At 27.3% G+C, this 22,913-nt stretch overlaps 4 protein-coding genes across 4 annotated transcripts; 2 read left to right on the top strand and 2 right to left on the bottom strand.

The window, feature by feature from the left end:
- Positions 1-86: 86 nt before the first annotated feature.
- LOC124427494 (late embryogenesis abundant protein, group 3-like) lies at positions 87-5,273 on the bottom strand. The gene is made up of 2 exons (XM_046970490.1): positions 5,128-5,273; positions 87-1,689 (listed from the first exon to the last, which is right to left on the bottom strand). The coding sequence occupies exon 2, from the start codon at positions 1,652-1,654 to the stop codon at positions 716-718; it is 939 nt and encodes a 312-aa protein (XP_046826446.1). The 5' UTR covers positions 1,655-1,689; positions 5,128-5,273; the 3' UTR covers positions 87-715.
- Positions 5,274-6,757: 1,484 nt separating this feature from the next.
- On the top strand, positions 6,758-10,592 carry LOC124427496 (uncharacterized protein CG45076-like). Its single transcript, XM_046970491.1, has 5 exons — positions 6,758-6,912; positions 6,991-7,049; positions 7,187-7,348; positions 7,602-7,805; positions 10,124-10,592. Exons 1-5 carry the CDS (start codon positions 6,882-6,884, stop codon positions 10,499-10,501), a joined length of 834 nt encoding a protein of 277 aa, XP_046826447.1. The 5' UTR covers positions 6,758-6,881; the 3' UTR covers positions 10,502-10,592.
- A 3,284-nt stretch (positions 10,593-13,876) lies between these two features.
- LOC124427518 (tropomyosin-like) lies at positions 13,877-16,635 on the top strand. Its single transcript, XM_046970529.1, has 4 exons — positions 13,877-13,886; positions 13,993-14,003; positions 14,171-14,374; positions 15,867-16,635. The coding sequence occupies exons 1-4, from the start codon at positions 13,877-13,879 to the stop codon at positions 16,140-16,142; spliced, it is 501 nt and encodes a 166-aa protein (XP_046826485.1). The 3' UTR covers positions 16,143-16,635.
- A 268-nt stretch (positions 16,636-16,903) lies between these two features.
- On the bottom strand, positions 16,904-21,525 carry LOC124427519. Its single transcript, XM_046970530.1, has 11 exons — positions 21,265-21,525; positions 20,664-20,835; positions 20,475-20,601; positions 20,202-20,328; positions 19,527-19,723; positions 18,725-18,824; positions 18,459-18,605; positions 17,863-18,034; positions 17,674-17,800; positions 17,386-17,515; positions 16,904-17,162 (listed from the first exon to the last, which is right to left on the bottom strand). The coding sequence occupies exons 1-11, from the start codon at positions 21,394-21,396 to the stop codon at positions 16,980-16,982; spliced, it is 1,614 nt and encodes a 537-aa protein (XP_046826486.1). The 5' UTR covers positions 21,397-21,525; the 3' UTR covers positions 16,904-16,979.
- Between the last annotated feature and the right edge of the window lie 1,388 nt (positions 21,526-22,913).

Here is a 22,913-nt window from a genome sequence, read left to right on the forward strand (position 1 = left end):
ATATTATGAAATATTACCTGTACCGAAAAAAATAATTTTCTTACTTACTTATCAAATATTGAATGGTAGTAATAAAACACTTCACATTACATACGTTTGATTTTATTAATTTGTAAAATAGAACATAATAAAATTTCACCTATTGACGTAATTTTTTTTTGGTGATAACTTGTAATGGTTACGGAGATAAAAAACATCTTAAAATAATAAAAACGTTTAATTACGTTTTTGTGTTTTATTTATAGAAAAAAGTAAACGACGAGAAAAAAAATTTTTTACGAAGGAAACGTAGCAAGTTAGATAAAATCCATTGATAAAATAAAAAATAATACGAAAAATGGAATATGAAGGCAGTTTTCCGATTTACATTGAATGATGAAAAATGAATAATTTCAAAAAGGATCGAAAAATTTTATTTCTTCAAAGACGATGATCCTTTCGATCAAATTTTCAGCTGCGATAACGCTCTATCGTTTTAAGTTTCAATCGATCACATTAACAATGTATTTAAATCGATATTCTTCTTAATATAAATTTTAAATAGATAAACTCTAACGATAACAGAAAAACTCGATGAAGTCAACTTGTTGATGTTCAACCTTTGCATATAATGAGAAGACATAAGAAATACAAAATAAGAAATAAGTTGAAAGTTCGAGCACGTGAGACGAGTAGAAAAAAGTACAGGTCGACGAACTAAAATTGAAAAGAATCATCAATAATGATAAATCCCAGATTTGTAATCATACGCATCAACGGGTACAGCGTTCGTAAGGGGTTCGCCTAAGTGAGCAACGAGGCTACCACCATGAGCACCGCTGGGATGACTGTTAGCTGTGGCAGCTGCAACGTTAGCAGCAGCAGCATTTGCAGCATGAGCTGCAGCAGCAGCGGCATTCGATTGGGCTGCGGATGCAGCGTTTGCAGCTTTTTGAGCAGCGGCTTGAGTTGCTTCGAAATCGACACGAGCTGCATTGAGTTGTTCCTCGATTGTTTCGGCACGGGCCTTTGCCTGGCCAACCATAGTGGTTTGAGCGGCTAATTCAGCTTGAGCTTCGGCTGCAGCTTGACTGGCGTGATCAGCAGTAGCCTGAGCGGCATTCAAGGCTGCAGTGATTACTTGAACCTGATGCATCGCTTGTTGAGCAGTATTTTGAGCAGCTGTAGCAGCACGTTGTGCTTGTTGCAATTGAAGTTTTTCACCATCGACGGCAACGTGAGCATCTCTCGATTGTTGTTCAAGACCCATCACGATGATTTGTTTACCTGCTAAAGCTGCTGCTGCTGTTGCAGCTGACTGTGCCGCTGCCTGAGCCAATGTGTTCTTGGCCATGAAAGCTGCCTGTCCAGCTGCTGAATGTTGATTTCCTAATTGCGTGTGAGCCTGTTCAGCCGCTCCTTGAGCAATACTTGCCAAAGGACCACCCACACTATAACCTGGCCGAGATGGACGGTGTTCTGATAAGTGAGTACCACTGGGCACAGCCACTGAATCTACTTGCAAAAGGTGAGGATCTAATAACACTGATTCCGGATGACCTCCGTAACCATACTCGTAACTACCCGCTTCTCGCTCATGTACTTGCTTTTTTGTCTTAGCTAGACCACATTGGACCGCACATGCCAATGCTAACACCAATGCAAGGATCTTCATTTTCTTTTTCTCTTTTTTCTATATTTGGTGGTTATCTGTTGAGCAAAAAGATTTGTTTGTTTTCCGGAAAATTCCTTCATTTTTTAATGACTATGATGATTGCCTCATTTATTATTCGACAATATATCTTTTGTTCCTTTTTATTCTATTAAAATTTACGAAGTCTTACAGGATAGCAGATATTTTTTGTTCTTTTTTGTTTTCTTAACTTATGCAATATTCGAGAAATTCTTTTTTTTTTATTTTTTTTTTTGTTTTGTTTCTTTTTATATAATCAATAAGCGTTGATAGTATTATTTGACGAAGAGAAAATATTGAATCGATTGAAAAGGAGGAAGACACAAAATAATAAGAACAAGATCGAAGTGTCGCTTCGTCGAGCACGAAATCGTTCAAATCTTTTAAAGTTCGAGAATCCTTGTGCAATACTTTTTTTTTTCTTTTCTTTTTATATAGTATTTTTATTACCTAGACAAGCTTCTCACATTTCTCGCCTTTGAGTTTCTCCACGGAATTTCTCTATCAATTGTTGCTCTGCATGACTGAACGATCTAGCCTGGCCGAATTTACTTCGAAAGTAAAGTGGAAAAAGTTGATCGACGAATCGCTGCTAGACGTTACTTTTGACGATTTCTTTCGATTATTCGACTTAGAAGACTTTTCTAATCCTGTCAATGTTCTTTCATCGAAAATACAATATTGCAAAACAGAATTATGTAAAATTTCTTAAAGAAAATAAAAAACTCGATACATATAATTAGGTATATATTGGTTATATGCAGATATAAATCAAGTATTTTGTATGATTGATTACATGTATAAATCAATTTTTTGTTAATGAAAATTTTTCTTTATACAACAAATTTTTTACGTGTATTTCACCACTGTCTATATAGATAAAAATAAATTATTAATTTCTCTAAATTATTCTTTAACAATTATTCATATAAAATTACATATGATTTATTGAAAAATAAAAATAATATATATATAATTTCTCACAAAAAATCCTAGTTGATCGAGTCCTTCGATCATTATCAAGAAATAATACGATCTAGCGGACGTGAATACACATACATCATCGATCGGTCAAGGATCGATATAAGGAAATATATATATATATATATATACACGTTATACCTCGAGGAGATCTAACGTTTCTAAATCATAGAACGCGTGGTATGCATGACGCACACGATACGCCTTTCCAACATACAAGTCTGTGTGCAACAATAATGTCGTAACCCGTTTGCGTCTCCTCAAATTCGAAAATCCAGTTTCGTTGCGCTCTGAAAATCATGTGAGTGTATGCACGACTTTATGGGTTCCGACATTGTAATTTAGTTGATTCCTTACTGATGAATTTTTTTCTACCAAGGAATGATCGAGAAGTGATCGAGAACAATCAATCTTATCCTGAATTTCATGAATGATTAATTATTGTTTGAGGAAAAAAATAAATTTTTCTATATAAATTTCTAATAAATATTTCATATTATAAATATATTTATTATAATATATATCTAAATTTTTTTTAATCAGAAAGTTCGTAGTAAATATCGTTTATTCACAATGATTATTTATAACAATTTTTAAATAATTTTTCGAAATATTTTTCGAATCAAAGATTATTAGAAAGACGAATTTTTTTAAAAACAAATTTTGTTCTGTCTACAAAAGCAAGAAAAAGACATTTCTAATTCGACTTCATTTCTTCGTAAGACAAAAAGATTAGAAAATAATCTTCCATTTAATGTATCTTGATCGCTAATAAATATCTTTTATATATCAATTACATGCGAATAAAATTTAAATAGTATCTAATAAAAATCTAAATCTCGACCAATCATAATTAATATCTACCAATGCGAATCAAAAAACTTATAGAAAAAAAAAGAAAATGATAATAATAATTTCAAGGAATCGGGTTTCTTTTTCCTAACAAATTCCTCAACGAACGTAAAACCGTTCTAATTCTAATCTGCTTGCTCACACACAAAAAGAAAATACTGTGGTAAAAGGTGCGTTTATCCGCATGATACATGTCCGTCGAATCACGTGCCTTAAAACGAGATAATGACCCAACGAACGAATACTTATATATATATATATATATATATATATATATACGTAATATGTATGTATGTATATATATATACATATATACTTATGTACGTATGTATATAAATATTATACATAACTATTTAGATACTACTATGGATTATTGCAAAGCCGTAAACTGGTGAGTGTAACATTCGAATAGAATTTTTATTATAAAAAATACCCATTCGAGTCTAACCTAAATTAAATCTAACTCGAACTCGGTTTCTAAACTCTCGCAAGAACTGAATTTGCATAATATAAGTTAGGTCTCAAACACACACGTTTATTGTCTGCCCAAGGCACACATTATAAATGCTTACACTATACTTCCGGATTCAGTCCACTCTATCTAAACGTCACGCGGTCGAGTAGACTTCATGGGAAACCAAGTGCAATAAATTCTTAGAAAGATTGTGGGCGGAGAGAAAGGAAACGATACGAATTTTCATGTTACGATATTCAAATTTCGCGAGCTTTTTAACATTTTGGTGAAGAATTATAAGTCTTTTCTTATTCATTTTACTTTTCTTCTTTTTTTTTCTTTTGTTAATTTTATTTCGAAACTATAAAGTTTTTATGAGATTATCTACGTCATCTTATTATACATTACAACAGCAATGTATGCAATCGTGTAATTACATAAAAGTAGATAAAACTCTAAGAACCTAGTGAACTAAATCTAATGAATAAAATGAAATTATGCAAAAAATTATTCAGTAGGGGACGACCATGAACGTTTACCTTCTATCCTGTATATATAACTATTGGAAATCTAGTAAAGAAATAAAAAATCGTTATGATCCTGACATATAATTAATCTATTCAATAAATTAAATGAACAAAAAAAGAAAAAAACATAACAACGATGTAATTTCTTGTTTTTTTTTTTTTACGGTGAAATAAAGAACAAAAAAAAAGAAATAAAAAGAATAATAATTAATGCCAAGACATTTTAATTATAAGAGAAATGTCGAATAAAATTGATCGTTTTGATCTAAACAAATCCTGTTATTCGTTATGATTATTTATTATGATCATTTACGATAGACTAATTTATGAATTACAAATTACAAATTATAGATTATGAAAGACGATTAATATAAAAAAAGAAAAGCAAAAAAAAAATAAGAGAGAGATAGAGAATAAAACGAGAATATTTTGATTTAAATATGCAAGAGGAAGATCGAAGAAAATTAATCGATTTGATCTAAATGAATCTTACTACTTCCTATTATCATTACGAGAGATAATTTATGGTAATTTATTATTGTTTTCTCATTAATAAAGATTTGGAACGATTTCGTGACTTCAAAGTTGAAATTCGAAAAGAATTAACGTCAATAACTTCGGAAATTGTTTATATTACTTACTCAGTGATCGAAATGATCGAACGTTGACGAGAATTGGAGCTGTCCTTGCTCGAAGAAAGAGCCAACAACTGATATTACTTTCCCAGTCATCGGAGTTCTTATAGTCCTCACTGGACCAGCAGCTTAGTCTATTGCCACGGAAGGGATTGTAGACGTTTAAAAGAGCCAACCACGGCAATGTCCTTTTCCAACTACCGACTACAATACATCCACTTGAACTTTTTTTTTATTTCATTAGATCGTTAGAAGCGTAACCGATCGGCTGAAAAACTTACTAATCGCTAACAAATAATATGTCTAATCTTGGTAAAAGTCTAAATTAACTAATAAAAAGTATAACGTATTATAATAATACATTATAATATGTATAATTAATAATAATAAATGATAATATAAAGTAAAATAACAATATATTACAAGTATTATGATATTAAATAATAATAATTTATATATATATATATATATATATATATATATATATATATATTACGATAATATAATATAATATTTTAATTCATAAATTTAGAATATATAATATTAATTACCTCAACTTAGAAAAATAATTTTTTTATATACTATTTTATTTTATTAATTATACATATAACACTTGAATGTATTAATTTAAATTTAATTATTTTAAAGTCGTTTGTAACTAATGAATTTTTGAGAAGATCGTAATCTATAAATAGAACAACCATTATAGATCAAAAACTTATGAATCTTCCTAAAAGAATAAATCGTTCGTTACGTATAATGCAAAAGTAGGTTACATATGCATTGCAAATGAATGTTACAATAACGATGACTATGCGCTGAGAATCGTAATTTTATTTAAGATTTTATCAAGTCCTGTGGAAAATATTAATACAATGTCAAGAATTTTTCACACTTAAATAGATACATATATATCTATATGTAAACACAAATCAATCTGGAAAATTTCGATAAAAATATCGGAAATATCGATGTCGTAAATTTTTCACACACATGCTTGCACACATACATATATGTATACAAGAAGATACAAGTTTATTATTATTATTTTTTTCCGTTCTTATATCCTTTTATTAAAATGATTAAAAAAATTTTCAATTATTAAAAAAATAATAAAACAATGAAAGATCGTTGAATTCTTGAAAGGACACGATTTTAATTAAGCTTGTGAAATAAGTTTTCATTTCTTTCGAATGAAACACAACGTTACTCCAATCAATTTCTCTTTTATTGATCAGAAACGCACGATATACTATATCTTTTCGTTGAAACTTCGTGATTCTCTGGGGCATAATAGAAACAAGGATTGCGTAAAGTAATATTAAGGAATTCTACGAAACGCGAGAATATATCTTTCGATCTTGATTACATGGGGTTAAGAGGTCGACAAAAAAAATCATGACCGTTTAACGAATCGATTAGTTTAGAAAGATTAAATCTATTATATATATATACATATATATATATATATATATATATATATACATATATCTATTATATATATATATATATATATATATACATATATATAGATAGATAGATATACAATGTATATATATATATATAAATATCGAGATCTTTATTATCATCAATAAACAATTCGATAAAATCGTATTTCAATCGTTTTCCCGCTCGATACATGTCTTCTAACCAATAAACCCAATCGATCGACACGAATCGATTGAATTTAATAAGACAAGACATGGGCTCCATAAAAAGATTTTTCATAAAATCGTCCTTGGCACGGTTACTCGCTTAAAATGTATCGTATTCTTTTTTTATCTTACATCGGTAAGTATTTTAAAATAGAACTTTTTTGTTTTACCTCGTTATTTTCTTAACCACAATGCACAATCATTCATATTTTAGTCATGCTGATGATCGGTAAGCTCGACTGTGAACGGGTTCGAAGAACTCCAATCGAATCGGTAATAATAGCATTAAGAAAAAATAATAAAATAAAAAAGGAAAAGAAAAAGAAAAAATGCTTTTATATATATATATATATATTTTTTTTTTTCATTTTTAATACGTTAATTTATGTTCATTTCAATTGAATTGTAAGAAACATAGGGATGTTCGATTAGTTGAAAATGGTCCATCTTGTCATGCGAAAAGCGCGAAAAAAACTATCGAGAAAGCTAGCAGCATTGCTCAGAAAGCTGCAGAGGAAGCTAAAGCTGCCTCAGAAGCTCAAAATATGGCTGGTCAGCAGGCAGCACGTCAAGTACTTATTAATACTAATTCTTATTCTAATTAAAAAAAAAAAAGTATTTAATGTTTTTACTATCCTTTCAATCATTCAAATTCTCAAAAATATTCTATTCTATCTTTTTATCTTTAACAAATAAAAATATATCATTGTCCTCATCTTATATTCATGAGGGTACAAATAATAATAATAATAATAATAATAATAATAATAATAACAATAATAATAACAATAATAATAATAATAATAATCGTGATTGAAATTTAAGGTAAAAGCACAATTGGCAGAGAAGGCATTGCAAGCTGCAAGAGCTGCTGAGGCAGCATTGTCGGGGAAAGAAGCAATGGTTCAGCAATTAGAAGAAGAAGTGAAGGAATCTCAAACAGTCGTTCAAGAAGAAATGGAGTCTCTACAGCAAGCGAAATCTAACATTAACGCTGCCATCGAAGCTGCCAAAGAGTCACAAGATCAGGTAAAAATAAACAAAACATGAAATTTCTATGTATCTTTTAAAATCTTTGAAAGAAGAAGAAGAAGAAGAAAAAGAAGGAAAGGAAAATTATAAATAAATTAAACGGCAACGAAATTTTTAAGAAAAAAATAAAGAAAAAAATAAAGAAAAAAAAGAAAAAGGAAAAGAAAAGAAAAAAGAAAATTCGAACGAAACGTCGTAATTATAAAGCTGTAATTTTCATAATTGAATCCGAACAAATTTTATTTAAAATTTGATAATCCCAATATTTTCTTCGAGGGGAGAAAGGAAAAAAAAATATATATATATATATTGTGGTACAGGTACAGCAGCTATACTTAATGTATAAAGAGAATTTTACCAGAAGAAATTTACAATTTCCTACGCAATCTCTTTGGTAATAGAACGTAGCTCAAGGCTATGGCTGATCTCTTTTAATATCCCAGTCATACTTTTTCCATTCGCCAGTTTACGTACGCACATAGAAAAGGGAAACGACCAGAGAAGATAAGTAGGTCTTCCCAGGATCGATATATCCTCATTTCATAGTGACTCGTCAAAGGGAGTCAAGGGTATGCCTCCCTCTTTTCTTTTCCCTTCTTTTTTTTTCATTCTATCCATCAATGTGTGAAACATCGATAGCTAAGTTGTTGTAATTTTTATTGAAATCTATTTCTTCCTACGTAACTATATATAACTATAATATTCTATGAAAATTATTATCATTGTCAGCTATCAATTATGAAAAATCTTTTTATGGAGATTTGATGTAATCAATCTCTCTCTCTCTCTCTCTGTCTCTCTCTGTCTCTATCTCTTTGTCTTACCTTATTTTTTTGCACATTAATTGATCGTGTTTTTTATCTCCTTTGCATTCGTTTAATAACATACTGAGTTCTAGTTCAAGAAAAAAAAAAAATATAGTAATAATAATGTCAATGTGTCGATGCTGATGGATAAACGTTAATTAAGCGTTATTAAAACGTATACGATTTAATATTTAAAATTATCGATCTTCTTTATTCTATTTGATGAAATATTTTTTCAAGAAAACAGTTAAATTCATTTATTCATTACTTTTAATTCATTCGATCGTATCGTAAATTAATATATAAACAGAAAAAGTTTTTATCAAAATAATTTCACAAGTATTTGAAACATAACAATTTACTTATTTATTATTATCTTATTTATAATAATAAATAAATATAAAAATAAATTTTACTTAATATCTTTCTGATAATTATTAATTCAATCGTATTCTTATAAAATCCGTCATTTTTATAAATTTGTAATGTCAATCATCTTTCTTTTCTTTTTTGTTTTCTTTCTTTTAGATTTCTTTTTGACTTAACCACCTTAGAATCATTCTAAATTATTTTCAAACTAACTGGAATACGAAAGAATTCAATTAAATTGCTGCATCTTTGTATTTGTTAATGATCGACGAAGATAGATTGACCAGATCCAGTTGATCAAAATGTGCATTCTAGAAATATGCAACTTGTTCGATTCACCTCGCCATATTGAGTCACCAATACTTTCTAATCTTTTTCAAACACCTTTCTAGTTGTCAGTATTATTTCTTCTCGCGATCCCTTGAGAAAACGCCCATTTCCAAAAAAAAAAAAATTCTTTTTCATTTTGAATTATTTCTGTTATCTTGTTATATCGACAAAATTGGACAAGAATTGTTTTTTCTGAGAACTGCATTTCTCGTTTCTATTAATTATCAAATACCTTACGTGCCTCTTGATGGTTTCGTCAGCTCATTAAAAAATTAAAACGATTTACCAAAAGATACGGAAACAGAAATCATTTTGGAATAAATATATATATATAGACACACACATACACGCACACACACAATACGTTGTTCCTTTTCATTATTTACACGTAATGTGTTTTACAAGACAAATTAATTTTATATCAAAATTTTGTTCTACTTTATTTCTAACTTTTTTTAATTACTGGCGAAACATTTTATACATTGCTATTTTCTTTGTATGAAATATTTTTCATTTACTTATAATTACTTTGGTAATTAATAAAAATCACACAAACACATACACACACATACACACGTTGGCATATTTAAATTTGTCATCTTGGATTTATTACTGAAAATAATAATACTATTTAATAGGCAATTTAATATTATATTATTGTTATTAAAAACTAATATTATTTATTTATATATAAAATATTCATAAAAATTCCAAGGTCATTTTTATAAAGATATTGATATGATGATTTATTTATATGATTAGTTATTCAATCATTTAAAATAATCGATTGTATTGGTGGGGTATTGACAGGTGAAAATACTCACACGCGCGATGCAAACGGCGAAGGGAAACGCAGCGAATTCCAGATTGGCGGCTGACGGTGCCCAAAAGTCATTACATGAGAAGGAAGAATTACTCGAGGCGGCAAAGAGACGTCTCGAAGAACTGACCAACGAATTACGAATTGCTAAGCGAGATTTAGCAAATACAAATCATGCTGCAGCCCAAGCAAACGAGGCAGCTCACGAAGCGAAGGCCAATGCAAATCGCAACAAAAGGAAGTCGTTGTTACGCTCGAGATCCTCCGAGAATTCAAACCGGAAGTATCGACAAACTGGAAAAAATAAAATAGAAAGGAGAAGAAGAAGAAGAAGAAGAAGAAGAAGAAGGAGAAGGAAGTTAACTTGAACGCGAAGTGACGTTTCTTTTCCTTTTCTGAAATCCCTAATATAGATTATAGATAAAAAGAGCACTACATTTAGTTTCTAATTGCCACTGCCCGACGACCTGTTTTTTTTTCTTCTTTTTTTCTTTTTCTTTTTTTTTTCTTTTTCTTTTTCTTTTTTTTTCTTTTTTTTCTTTTTTCCTTTTATAATAATATTTATTACGCCTGGTATATGTCCTGTATATGTACTTATATGTGCTGTGTATTCGATTAAGAAGAATAATAAAAGTACAAAATAATTTAAATTTTATCCATATATTGTGTTTAACATATTATTTATTACGTTTATAAGAAAATGAACTTTTTTTAGCATATAAGGGAAAATAAAAAAATTAAACAAAAAGAAATAACTAAAGTTAATTTCTGCCATAGATATACAATATATAAAATCAATTTGTTATTTATTTACAAAATATTTTTAATAATTTTTCAAACGCCAATAAAACTTTCAATTAATAATAAATAGGATTAATATTGGTGTATCATCATACAAATACACTCTATATGTACTCACTTAATCGTTTTATTATGAAAGAATTGATAACAAACGTTCGAGATTATCAATCAACTTCAGATGTTTAGATGATATTTTCATATTGAACACAGATAAGATCACGTTTATTTCTATTCAAGGACTGTCTCATGAAAAAACACAATTTAAAAAGATATCTTTAAGGGATGAAGATAATTCTCTTGTTAATCGTATATGCACGTTAGTAGCAATTTGTACACACAAACATACACATACACACACACATACGCATGCATTCACGCATATATATATATATAACAAATGTATATTAATTTTCAATAGAAGTATTAGAATATCTTCTATCGAATTAAATATCGTTCTTAGTTATTTCTGAGGGCTCGAATGGGACGGAAAAAACTAGAAAAATACGAAAGGTAAATCAAATTGCTTAAATCAGTTAAAAAGAAAATTACGAAATATCTTTTACAATAAAAAAATTATCTTCAGTCTGATAGGTTAGATGTGATCCCAAAAAATTCAAATCAAATCGTCGGTATCGCTCAAAAAGCTGCAGATGATGCCAAAGCTGCACAGAGTGCGCAAAATCCTGCAGGCGCACAAGCATCTCATCAAGTGAGTATTATTAATCAGAAAAAAAAAGAAAAGAAAAAGAAATATGATGTTGGATTACTTTTTACGACGAAAAAAAAATCACGAATCATGATGGATCGGTTGTAAGATCAATTTTAATTATTCAATTCGAATTTTTATAAATTTTTTCTATTGCAAACAAATAACTTTTTTTCTTTTTTCTTTTTAATCATTATTTATTAAGGAAAAAAAAAAAGAAAAAAGAAAAATAAACATATATATGTGTGAGAATCATTCGAAAAATTCTCACGCTTTATTCATAATTTCCACGCTCACGATAAGCTCTTTAAAACGATCTCACATTGATAATAGTTATACCTATCATTGATACCTTCGACTTGCGTTTTCGCTGACATTTACATTGAAATCGTGAGTCAGTTATAAACGTGTTGTTACGGTTCGCCGATTTTCTACCTTTCTAGAACGTAATACAGAAACGCATACGTCTATTTATATATACATGTGTATGTATACATTTATATATTCATATATACATACATATATATATATTTATATATATTTGTGTGTGTATATATATGTATATATATATATGTGTGTGTGTGTGAATTTACGTCAACGTGTAATTTTGAGTGTCGTAACAGTGAGTTACAGGTTCGTTATCTAATTGGATAACTTTTGACAAACATAAGATATATCGATTTAACACTATTCTAAAGAATAATTTAAGTTTTTTAATACTTTTGTTCATTTCTCTTTCTAATTCTCTCTATTTCTATATTTAAAGGATATTTGCTATATATAATTAAGAAATATTATTTACTATATATATAAAAAAAAACCTTTCAATAATTTTGATTAACGTTGAAAAGAAAAAAAAAAAAAGTACAATTCGGATCTTCGTAGCTTCATTATTAATCAACGTCACGAAAGAATATCATAAAATTTCATTACTATATATACTTATTATGGTATACTATTAGTAATACATACTAATAGTATAATATAAATATATTTGATTGATTAATGAATAATTGAATAATGAAACAAAATTTTAATATATTAGATCAAAAATAACACTAGATGAGCATAAAACAATTAAATAACGAAGATTAAATTAATTATTAAATATTAATTATTAAATTATTAAATAAACAATAATATAATACTGGTTTATATAATACTATAAGTAATTTCAAAATGTTCGATAAAAAATTGAATAAAAAAAAATTCCATGAATATAATATTAAAAGTTCGAATATTACATTAGAAATATCCAAAGATAGATGGTTTGACGTTGGAAGTTCATATAAAATATACTTATCGAGCGATCATGACGCACGTTTAGTTATATATATATACATATATACATTTTCTAAAACTAGTTTATACACCTACACTATCGAGATAAACTTTCGTCCTGGTTAAGCCATAGGCAGTAAATAAAATCGATCGATCGATCGATCGATCGAATTCAAGTCGAATCTCGTTCCAGATATATCGAAATTAACTTCTACTATCGTGAGGCGATATTGTACATATATGTTTGCGTATATGTATGTATATTATAGACATACAATTATAATACACTGATTCATTACTTTTGCATAATTGAACTTTGATAAATAAGAGTTATCATTAATAATCTTTCGTTAGAAAGCACAATTATTGTTCAGATTGAATAACAAAATTATTGTACATCTGAAATATTGTAATATCTTTTTATCGTGCGATATTTATGATTTTCTTTCAAACGGTATACGTTTGAATTATTGTACTTTTATGGACTCTATCTTGACCGTTCTCCTACTTTGAAGAAATATTTTTTCTTTACTTCTCAAAAAAAAAAATAGTTACGTACGTATTTATCTACTGCAAACGTGATCACTTTCGTTACTGTAGCTAGACTGTAGCTAAGCACGTGCCTGATCTCGTGATCTGACTAAACGGACCAAAAGAATTCTCTACGTTCTAATGTATGCGGAGTATTTTCCAATTGATTTAATCATCATTGCCTTAAATTTAGAGAAAGGGTGGTCTTATATAAAAAAGAACATTATTTCTAAGTTTGAAAAAAGAAATATGTAAAAGAATTATTTCAATATATTCAATAAATATTATATATATATATATATATATATATATATATATAATTATTATATATTATATATATAATATATAAAATATATGATATATTATATAATATATAAAATATAATTTAAATATATAATAAATTAAATATTATCAATAATTATTTATGACGCATCGTCATTAAATCATAATAAAATTTAAATATACGATAAATATAAAAATCTGGTATCAATGACAATAAAAAAAAAAGAAGAAATATTTTAAATTAAAATTAAATATTAGATGGAAACAAAGTTTACCAGATAACATAATCTTCTAATCATCTTTAGATAATTTTACGATTCCCATAAAATAGAATAATAATAATAATGACAATAAGATCTTATAATAGATTAACAAAAAAAAAAAGAAAATTAAGACACATCAAACACAAAACTGAACCTTTCGTATCGGTGTTTAGGTGAAAAATCAGCTGGCAGGAAAAGCGATACAAGCAGCAAAAGCAGCAGAGGCAGCACTTGCTGCGAAGCAAGCAATGGTAGAGCAACTCGAGCAAGAGACAAAGGAGGCAGAGACTGTAGTCCAGGAAGAAAGTTCATCACTCCAACGTACTCAAGAAAACGCGAATTCTGCTATGCAAGCGGCACGACAGGCTCAAGAACAGGTCAGAAATAATCTATTCTTTTAAATTTTCTATGAAACTAAGATATATCGATTTGTTCGTTGAATTTAGCGATAGGATCAAATAATAAATGTAACTTCTCTAAAGATGTGTCTATTAATACTAAGGAAAAAAATTATTTCTTCTTTAAAAAAGTAATCTCTTTATTAATTATTCATTAATTCATTGTAATTTTATACATTAAAAGCAATCTGATTTTATTTGCCAAAATAAGATGAATTCAATTTACGTAGAAATTTACTTAAAAAAATTGTTTATAACAAATTGATAATTAATTATAAACAATAAATTGAAAAAGATAAAAAAAATTCTACTTCGAGTTTCGAAGATATTTTCATGCAAATGAAAAAGATCGATATTGATAATGTAAGAAAAACAATTGTTTTCTTTGGTAAAAAAAAAGTAATTTGTTTATTAATTAATTATTAATTTATTGTAATTTTATAATTCAGTTGCAATCTTATTTTTTCTTCTTTTTTATAATAAAATGAAGTGAATCTAGTTCATAGGAATTTGTTTATAGAAATTGTTTATAAAAAATTGTTAATTTATTATTAACAATAGGATGAAAAAAGAGAGAAATATCTGCCCTTGAAAATGGTCTTTGAAACGAGTTTCTACGATTTTTAGTTGCGAAGATATTTCCATGTAAAGAGAAAAATATTACGTTGATCCATTGTCCTATACAATTTCATTCAATTTAGCTTGGTGAAACACTGACCTACATAAATTCTGAGAATTTACATGGTCCTACTACTACTATGACTACACTACTACAGCTACTACTACTACTACTATGAACAGCTGTACAATACGAATTATGAATGAAAATCTTTGGAAGGCGATATCTTCGGAATGGAAAGTCATAGAGATTTGAAACCAACGCCGTTTTCAAAGATAATTTATTTTTTATTTAATTAAACATTGCAATAATATTGATACAATAAAATCGATTTTGTTAATAATTATTAAAATTGAATTTTTTCTTTTCTCTCATAATAAAGAAATAATTATAATGAAAACATTTAAATTTGTATCATATTTATGTAAATTTTATTTTAATTATTTAAATTTAATTATTTAATTATTTGAAATAAGGGATACTAAAAACATATGATTACATTTTAGGAAACTTATTTATAATGATCAGTTAATGCTTCTCTTTGTTTATAATTATAGCCATATAATTTTATATATATTAATATAATTATATGATAGTTATATATATTTATAAATTTATAAATATATTGGGTTGGTAACTAAGTGATAGAGGAAAGTGTAAAGTCCATCTATCAACAAAATCCGCAATCACTTATTTGCCAACCCAATATATATATATATATATATATATATATATATATATATATATATATATAAAAAGTAAAATTGAAATTTTTTTAAACGTTAATTTATATCTCGGGGTGATTGATTTTATAAAAGGAAAAGCAGAAAAAACAAAATATAAATTTTGTAGATCAAAACGTTAGCACAAGCAATACAAATAGCAAATGTGAACATGGGAAGTGCACGAACAACCGCTGAAGGTGCAAAGAGGGATTTTGAGGAAAAGCAAGAGCTTTTAGAGGCATCGAAACGAAGGGTGGAAGAACTAGTGAAGCGTTTGGAATTAGCCAAGGTCGAACTGGCGGAGACGAAGCAAGCTGCCGACAAGGCCACCGAGGCAGCACGTCAGGCTAAGATTAATACAGATAGAAACAGACGTGGAAAGAACTTCTTTCAAGATATTTAAGAACTTTAATTAAGATTAATCTTAATGATGATAGGAGTCTATACTTCCTAATTAATCTTTTCCTTCTTATTATTTATGAATTATTCACATCGTGATACATTTAGAAAGTATGTTCCTTTTTTATATTTTGTAAATAGATAAGTGTAACTTTGTCTTGTTGAATTTTTTATGTGTCTAACAGAAAATATAATGTTTATCTAATCTTACAGATAAAAAAAACTCAGGAAAATAAAATATTATAATTAATAAGAGTCACGATACTCAAGATACTGAATCAAAGATCAAGTTTCATGAAATAAAACTAAACCTAAGAAAGAGATACGATTAACTTATCTCCACCGTTCTATAATTTAGATAAATATTCTATATTAATAAAGATTATCCGAAATAACGTCGAATTATTTCTCTACTATCTGTTTATGTTGCTTAATATTCTTATTTTTTTCTTTTGGTATTGTAATGTGTTGTAGCAATTGTGTATTTCAAAACGCTAAGAAATTTTCAGATCAATAATCGTATTTTATATAAATATTATATAGAATAATTGACAATATTCTAAATAAAAATTAATAACTTTAATACATAACTTCTATCGTGAACTCTCTGCAACTTGAATAATATCTTACCATGACATTTCTTTGAAAATAGATTGTAGTGCCAGCATTGGTAAACAATGGAAATAATAATAACAAAATTTAATTTCTAATAATTTTATAGGACAACGGGATTAGTAATATTACGATTAAATATAGAACACAATCTGTTTTTTCTTCAGTGATATAATTTTTAATCTATCAAAATTAATATATAAAATTATATATTATTTCATGTTTAACACTAATATTTAACTTCTCCAAAAGGTCTAATTATCAATTCAGTAATATGAACGCGTTGTGGAGTTCCAATTACATAAATAACAGCATTTGCGATATCATCAGCTTCTAACGCTGGCAGATCCTTAAGGATGTTTACGTTATTTGCATCGAAGATTTCCGTAGATACTAATCCTGGACTGATACTCTGTAGTATTACAAACAATTTTAATATATGTATATATACAATAATTTCGTTACTTTTTCTAATGATTTTTGATCCTCTATAATTCTATATAAGTTTAAAGTTATATTTATTTTTTAAATATTATTTCATTATTTTATAGTAACAATTGATATTAACATGAAACGAAATTTGATTATAGAGGAACAATTTATTATTAAATATATAACATTGACATTATATTTACCGTCACTCGAATTTTACTACCATATAATTCTTTCTGTGTGATATCAGTAGCAGCAACGGAAGCGAATTTAGATGCTGGGTAAAAGTTAAGACTACAACCTGGGAAAACATCTAGATAGTGTCCTGCAATACTGTGATAAAAAAATATATACTACAGATATGTACATATATAATAATTTACGTTTTTTTAAATTTAATTATTTTCATTATCAATTATTTTGATGTATAAACAATCGATGATAACAACGATACGAAGAAAAAAAATATTTAGTAAAATTTATTAGCAAACCTGTTCATATTAATAATATAACCTTCCACGTTAGAATCTAACATTATTCTAGCGGCACGTTTAGTACAATCAATTAATCCCAACACATTGACATCGAATAATCTTTGCCAATCAGGTCTTGATGAATCTATGGAAAAATTTCATTAATTTTATTCAATTAATTAAAAATCCATATTATTATATACATACCCATAAATTTGACATTTGAGACGACCCCAGCATTGTTCACCAGAATATGGACTGTTCCAAAATTATTCTTGACCCATTCGAATGCTTGTTCGATACTTTCGGGCTTGGTAACATCACATTCGCAAGCATAGAACTTTCCTTTACCTTTCCCCTTAACATTCTTCATTTCGCTCTAATCAAAGATTTGTTCTTAATGTCTCGTTTAATAATATAAATGTAATGATTCATATAAAGTTTTACATATAGTTTTTATTGAAATCTTTAATTATATCAATATTATAATCAATTTTTTCTTATATTAAAATCTACAATATAATTACGATCGTCTATTTTCTAAAAATTTTAAATATGAATTAATTTGATTTCATGTTTAGCGTGAAAGAATCATATTTATACTTTGTTTCTTAATACAATAATATTTATGTTTGCTATTTTAATAATTTCTGACGAGCGATAAAATAATTTTGTAAAAATAATGCAAATTTCATGTAAACAAACAAAAGTGAACAAATTTTTAAATGGAACGTTCTTGAAGATTTTGACGAAAATTGTTTTTAATACTATACAAGAGGACTATCCAATCTGGTAAAGTTTACCTCCATTTTCTCTTTTCTTCTAGCAAATCCAATCGCGAGTATTCCATTTTGTACAAAAGCTTTCGCTATTGCCAATCCTATGCCACTAGATGCACCAGTAACTATAGCTACTTTACCAGCCCAGCGTTCCATTTTTGTTTTCAATATTCAATCACATTCAACAGAAAAAGGAAGAGTGTGAGGTGATGAGGAGAGACAGAGTTATCACGATGAATTTTCTTCTTGGAGTAATAGCAGTTCTAGTATGTTACTTTATTTATTCATACGTTCACTGTGTAATTGGTTACTCGAAGAGCGGGGAGCAAGAAACTACTATTCAAGGTTTGATTAGTGATTAAAAATGAGATAAAAGAAGAAGTTATGTAACTGTAAAATCGAGGTACTTATGATTACAGATATACATATAGATGGCAGCATGTAATTATGATATAATAATGCAATAATTATGAAGTGGGAAAACATTCCTTATAAGCTGATCTTGTTTTAAATAAACTATATATAATTTTAATTAAATATATATGTAAATAATTTTAAATAAACTATATATGTAATAAAAATATTACATATACTCAGATTGATTAAAAATAATTTGTTATTTGGTTTGAATCGTTTAGAAATAACTTCTATTTTCTGTAATACGTAATAATATTATATAGTTGTGCATTCTTATAAATTAGAAATCATTGTTATTCTATTCTCTCGTTTGAAGACAAATTCCTTATTCTGTAATAGTTATTAATGTTACATGTGTCTGTACCAAAATCGATCAGAAATCGTTTACTTTACTGTTCTTCTATATAAAACATCTTTTTTCGTAATACTTATTAAAGCCATTTAAAAAGTTCGTATATGTGTATATATATACATGGAGAAATTATATATAATTATACAATTATTTACATTATTAACATTACAATTAAGGAAAAAATATAGTCTCCATTTTCTCATATGATATAATTCTTAGTCAATTTTTACACCACTAAAAAAATCATACTTTATTGTGTTTTAACAAAGATAATAACAATATAATATTTATCTCGAATATTATACATAATCTAATTATATATTTACATCGCATACTTAACTTCTCCGAATGGTCTAATAATCAATTCTGTAATGTGGACGCGTTGTGGAGTTCCAATTACGTAAATAATGGCATTTGCGACATCATTAGGTTCCAATGCATACAAGGACTTATACGACTCCTTTATGTTGAAGTTATTGGCCTGCATTATATTCGTAGATACTAATCCTGGACTGATACTCTGTAGTAATAAAAAAGATTTTTAAGAAATAATAATTTTATATGTCATTATTTTTTTTGAAAGATTTTTAACCTTCTACATTAATATGAAACTTTGAAGTTATCTGTATTTCTTAAATCTTATATCACTTTTAAAACAAAATTAATATTTGTCAACTATTAATTATATTTCTTAATTCACTATAATATACTAATAATAATATATATTATATAAATATAATAATAATATACTTATAGGTACATTAATATAATACACATATAAATAATATGTGTACATAGTATACTATATTAGATACATATATTAATATAGTACATATTAAAACACATGTAATATTAATATACTCTAATATTTATTAATATAATATAATATAGCGTTAGCCCATAAGCTCATCATATATAATTCTTTTTGAATATGAAACAAAATTTGATTATAGAAAGTTAATGTCTTATTAAATATCTAACATTTCCATTATAATTACCGTCACTCGAATTTTGCTACCATATAATTCCTTTTGTATGATCTCAGTAGCAGCAACAGAAGCGAATTTGGACGATGGATAAAAGTTTAGTGTAAAACCCGGAAGATCAACGTTGTGTCCTAAGACACTACAATAAAAAAGGTATATAATACAAATATATAAAGATATAAAAATTTACGAATTATATTTATTGGCAATTATTGTGATTTCTAAACAATCGATGATAACAATGATACGAAGATAAAAAATATTTAATAAAATTTATTAGCAAACCTGTTCATATTAACAATGTAACATTCCACGTTAGAATCTAACATCATTCTAGCGGCACGTTTACTACAATCAATTAATCCCAACACATTGACATCGAATAATTTTTTCCAATCAGGTCTTGATGAATCTGTTGAAAAGTTTTGTCAATATTATCAAACTAATTACTAATCCGCGTTATTATATTCATACCCATAAATTTGGCATCTGAGGAGATCCCAGCATTGTTCACCAGAATATGGACTGTTCCAAAATTATTCTTGACCCATTCGAATGCATGTTCGATACTTTCGGACTTGGTAACATCACACTCACAAGCATAAAACTTTCCTTTACCTTTCCCCTTAACATTCTGCATTTCGCTCTAATCAAAGATTTGTTCTTAATGTATCGTTTAATAATATAAATGTAATGATTCATATAAAGTTTTACATATAGTTTTTATTGAAATCTTTAATTATATCAATATTATAATCAATTTTTTCTTATATTAAAATCTACAATATAATTACGATCGTCTCTTTTCTAAAAACTTAAAATATGAATTAATTTGATTTCATGTTTAGCGTGAAAGAATCATATTTATACTTTGTTTCTTAATACAACAATATTTATGTTTGCTATTTCAATAATTTCTGACGTGCGATAAAATAATTTTGTAAAAATAATGCAAATTTCATGTAAACAAACAAAAGTGAACAAATTTTTAAATGGAATGTTCTTAAAGATTTTAAAGAAAATTGCTTTTAATACTCTACAGAAGGACCATCCAATAAATTTTGATAAAGTTTACCTGCATTTTCTCTTTCCTTCTAGCAAATCCGATCACGACTACATCATTTTGTACAAGAGCTTTTGCTATTGCTAATCCCATTCCACTAGATGCACCAGTAACTATAGCTATTTTTCCAGCCCAGCGTTCCATTATTGTTTACGTTTTCAATAACTACTTTTATTAAACAGAAAAAGAAAGAGAGAGATAGAGATAGGAATGATGTCTCGTTGAAGTTTCCTTCTCGACTGATCACAGATCTTGTATGTCACTTTATTTAATCATACAATCATTCCCGAATGATTTCCTCAAAAGAACAGATGCAAAGAATCATTATGAGAGATTACGTTGAAGATGAAAGAAGAAATAAAAAAGGATATGATGTAACTAGAAAATTGCAATCCTTTTATTTGTATTCGTATACATTGCTATTATCGCTTAATTATGATATTATGATGTAATGATTATGAAAGAAATAAAATCGTTTATAAAATGTTCATCGCGATCGCTTATAAAATGTTCATCTTCTTTTTTTAAATGCATAGTCATGTTACTTCTCTTTGTATTCTTATTGATTAGAAATCATTTATTCTTTTATTCATTCCTTTAGAATCTTTTTATTTTGAAGTTTCAAGGCCATTAGAAAATTTCCACAGAATAGAATTTATACATTAAAAAACATTAAATACAATGAACTTAATTTTTAAGAAATTGTTTGCAAACTTTTTTATAAAGAATTGTGAATTAATTATTAATAATTAATTATTAAGAAAATTCTTTCTTCATCTTTCAAGCTTTGAACTCGAGATATAATGTGAATTCCATGTAAATTGTAGACGTGACGGCTATTGATAATATAAAAAAAATATTATTTCTTTGATAAAAAAGTAATTCGTTTTTTAATTAATTATTAATTTATATCAATTTTCTAAATCAAAAGCAATTTAATTTTATTTGCTAACATATTTTAATCTATAAACGAACGATGATGATAATAATAATATGAGAAATGAAATATTTGATAAAATTCATTATCAAATCTCATTCATTAACAATGTTAGAATCTAACATCGTTCTAACAGGATGTTCGGATGCTAATCGATATATGCTAACACATTGATGTCGAATAATCTTTGCCAATCAGATCTGGATGAATCTATAGAAAAATTTCATTAATTTTATCCAAGTAATTAAAAATCCATGTTATTATACTCATATCCATAAATTTGGAATTTATGATGATTTCAGCATTATTCACGAAAATATAGACTATTCCAAAATTTTTCTTGACCCATTGGAAAGCTTATTCGATATTTTTGATTTTGGTGACGTCACATTCGAAATTTTTCACAATAAAACTTTCCTGCATCTTTTCCCTTAATTTTCTATGTATCTATCTAATAAAAAATCCATAGTTTATAAGAATTTCTATGAAAATAGTTCTCAATATTTCACGCGGACCATTCAATAAATTTTAATCAAACGACTGATAAACACATTCTTATTATCTATCGAATTTTTCGTTTACAATCATTTTTTCTTTTCTTCGTGCAAATCGTACAACCACACTATTATTTAATACAAAAGCTTTAGCAATGGGCAATCCGATTCTAGAAAAAGTGCTAGTCACGATCGCAATTTTTCTTTTTAAATGATCTTAGCTATTCGAT

This window comes from Vespa crabro, chromosome 10 (assembly GCF_910589235.1).
Source record: "Vespa crabro chromosome 10, iyVesCrab1.2, whole genome shotgun sequence".
Classification (NCBI taxonomy): Eukaryota; Metazoa; Arthropoda; class Insecta; order Hymenoptera; family Vespidae; genus Vespa; species Vespa crabro.

What these genes read in the sequence shown, in the direction of transcription:
- LOC124427494 (XM_046970490.1), bottom strand. Translation starts at nt 1,654, where the DNA reads ATGAAGATCCTTGCATTGGTGTTAGCATTGGCATGTGCGGTCCAATGT.
- LOC124427496 (XM_046970491.1), top strand. Translation starts at nt 6,882, where the DNA reads ATGTATCGTATTCTTTTTTTATCTTACATCG. An exon ending in TCTTTTTTTATCTTACATCG is followed by an intron (nt 6,913 to 6,990) that starts GTAAGTATTTTA and finishes TTCATATTTTAG; the next exon opens with TCATGCTGATGATCGGTAAG. An exon ending in GAAGAACTCCAATCGAATCG is followed by an intron (nt 7,050 to 7,186) that starts GTAATAATAGCA and finishes TTGAATTGTAAG; the next exon opens with AAACATAGGGATGTTCGATT.
- LOC124427518 (XM_046970529.1), top strand. An exon ending in CACGACAGGCTCAAGAACAG is followed by an intron (nt 14,375 to 15,866) that starts GTCAGAAATAAT and finishes TAAATTTTGTAG; the next exon opens with ATCAAAACGTTAGCACAAGC.
- LOC124427519 (XM_046970530.1), bottom strand. Translation starts at nt 21,396, where the DNA reads ATGGAACGCTGGGCTGGAAAAATAGCTATAGTTACTGGTGCATCTAGT. An exon ending in CTCAGATGCCAAATTTATGG is followed by an intron (nt 20,602 to 20,663) that starts GTATGAATATAA and finishes ACTTTTCAACAG; the next exon opens with ATTCATCAAGACCTGATTGG. An exon ending in CTCAAATGTCAAATTTATGG is followed by an intron (nt 17,801 to 17,862) that starts GTATGTATATAA and finishes ATTTTTCCATAG; the next exon opens with ATTCATCAAGACCTGATTGG.